This window comes from Austrofundulus limnaeus, unplaced genomic scaffold (genome assembly GCF_001266775.1).
Source record: "Austrofundulus limnaeus strain Quisiro unplaced genomic scaffold, Austrofundulus_limnaeus-1.0 Scaffold74, whole genome shotgun sequence".
NCBI lineage: Eukaryota > Metazoa > Chordata > Actinopteri > Cyprinodontiformes > Rivulidae > Austrofundulus > Austrofundulus limnaeus.
The window spans coordinates 675,709-678,435 of NW_013952476.1; the positions used below are offsets into that span (position 1 = coordinate 675,709).

The 2,727-nt window shown below is 40.4% G+C and overlaps 1 protein-coding gene across 1 annotated transcript in view; it reads left to right on the top strand.

The window, feature by feature from the left end:
• Nucleotides 1–1,352, top strand: part of LOC106519260 (grainyhead-like protein 2 homolog) — a 34,619-nt gene extending 33,267 nt beyond the window's left edge. The window contains exon 15 of the mRNA XM_014010839.1: nucleotides 404–1,352. Coding sequence (XP_013866293.1) covers nucleotides 404–518 — 115 coding nt within the window. The 3' untranslated portion in view covers nucleotides 519–1,352. The remainder of the gene's footprint in view (nucleotides 1–403) is intronic.
• Nucleotides 1,353–2,727: the final 1,375 nt, after the last annotated feature.

Genomic DNA, 2,727 nt, shown 5'->3' on the forward strand with positions numbered 1-2,727 from the left:
ATTTAAAGGTTCATTTATTTATTTCTGATTTTATTTCTAATTATATCAGTTTTGGTCCTCCATACTGCAGAACTTGGACGAGGTAGTTTAGTGACTGAATCAGGTGCGTTGGAGCAAGGAAAAAGGTTAAACATGTAGGGCTGCGGCCCTCGAAGACCATGATTGCCCACCCTTGCACTAAAGTAACCTTAATTTTCACTGCTGTCAGCTTTCCTCCCATTAAATCAGCTACAAATATAAACTGGTTCAGTAAACAGTTAGCATGCTACATTAAGTTACATTTAGTAAAAGGAACTTAAGCTAAATGTAGTACATTCACATTTAACCTGTTTAAATGTTGATGAAATCTCACTGTTGCCTTTTAAAATACAATAAACTGTGTAAAACTGTTTTTTGGACTCAGGGTCCTGGTGAACATGGACGACAACATGATCCAGCACTACTCCCACGAGGACACGTTTCTGCTGTCTCTGGAGAGCTCGGCTGACTCTGTGAGGGTGACTCTGTCAGAAATCTGACTGTTGTCTGTGCGTGTTCACTTTGTAAATAAAAACATTCACCGTGAGCTCCGTCACTGGCTCTAAATCTCCACCACAGCAGTCTGATTACCGCTGACTGTCTGAACAAACCCACGTCCTSCCCGCTGATGCTCGTTTCTACTCTGTCAGGTTTTTGCACTACAGGCACCCGCCGTGTTCATCGAGTAGGAAAAGCTAAACTTCAGAATGAGTTAATTATTGTTCAAACTAAGATGAGATTTAATCCATAACACAGAACAACAACCCAGCCYGCTGTGGTTCAACAGAAAGAAGATATTTATGTGTCAGATTACCAGAGAGTTTTTGTGTTTTCAACCTTTATTTTGACAGGAAGTGGAATCTGTAAATAACCAGATGTGTGTTTGCAGGATGAGGCGTAATGTTTTATGTRTTGCTGCTTGAATGTTTTTATTTTTGTGTCAAAGTGAACAGATTCAAATTGTTGTTGCTTTTATTTTGTGTACATTCTGATGCGGTGCCAGTGAGACGTCACCAGATGTTCTAATCAGTATTGATCCCAGAACCTAAATGACACGAGGTGCCATCATAGAACAAGACTACAGGATGTTGGTTCAACAGTTCTTCCTGTGTGCATCTGGTTGTTTGTTTGTTTTCATTACAGAGGCTGTCGTCGTCAGTATTTATAACAGTTTTATTCTGAGGCTGTAGAGAATTGTTAGACATTTACTGTGAAATGTTTAAGTTCTGACCTGTTTACGCCTAATTCACCAGCATCCTCTGTATCCTTCATGTGTTGTTGTGCCTTAATGTACAGTCTTTTAAAYGAGTCAATAAATCTAGTTTTGTATCAGGTGCTTGCGTCTCTTTACAGCTTCCTTTATAAAACAGCAGCTGACTCGTGGGTTTTTCATCGAAACCAGCAGGAAGGTTTGTTTGTAAAAGAAACACTTTTAACCTCAGGTAACTCTCAGGTCGGTGAGGATTCCCCAAATTATTTCTGTTTCCTAAATGCTTGAATAATGAGATTTGTATTTTACAGCATTTATTCTTTTTTTTCTTTCAACTCAGCAGTTTACAGCTACGGAGCCCGCGAGGGGACACGGGAGATTATTTTTCTTTTGCGTTATTGCGTGGGAACGCAAAAGTAGTTTCTCACTGTTGTGCCTGCCGGTTCATTAACAAACTCACCTTTACCATTAGCGAGTTAGCCTACTGCTTTAATTCAGCTTCAGAATGAATATATCACACAGCCACGCATGGAAGTATGTCATATGCCGATATTTTAACACAGTTCAGCCACGCAACATCAATGTCAATTCCACAAACTTGTGGCGACACATCCTGTTTTGGTAACTGGATATTTCAAAATAAAAGTCTGATTTAATTCAGTTCATATTCAAAACAAACTTTTGCGTTGGAACGCAAAACAATATTGCGAGGGAACGCAAAGGGAAAAAAAATCCCCCGTGTCCCCTYGCGGGCTCCGTATACATCCTCTGTCTTAGTATTTGGTAATGTTCAAACTGCATGACTTGGTTCAAACGCTCTCCCTCATTCCTCCTGACTGAGCTGAGGTAGGTTTGCTGTCGTTTCAGCTCCACCCACAATTATTTATTGAATGTGATCAAGGCTTTGTGGTGGTCCCTCCAAAACATAGACTTTAGAGACCATGTGGTCTTCTAGAAGGGTCTGCCTCGACTCCCGGGGGCTTGTGGAAATATTGGAGCAACATTTCAAGACACAAGTCAGGACGTTAAAGTTTTAACACAAATGAGTGTGCAACTGGACAATGACAACTAAATTACTTACAAAGAGTAGACATGTTTTTATAATCCTTTTTCACATTTAAATTCTTCAGTTAGGGTCTTCACAAATGCTTTGGTCTGAATTCCTTCTTATTGTAACTCCACAAGCCCCTCTTTCACCCCTTATGTTTGTTCTCTCGCAAATAATTTGATGTAATTGTTCAGAAAATGTTATAGAAAACTGTGTGACCCAAACAGAATCTAACACATCTGCAGCACCAGGAGAGACTAAGTCCACAACAAAATGTATTTAATGGCTAAAAAAGTGGATTTTGCATGACATGTCTACTTTAAAGATAACTACTTCAGCCACAGATGCTTCTTTCAGCAACAGTTGACCGTACCTTGGTTGCTCCCTGCAGGGTCTTGAGCAGCCCACCACCACTGAGTGCTCCTTCCAGCCCCACTCCTCAGCCTGTAGA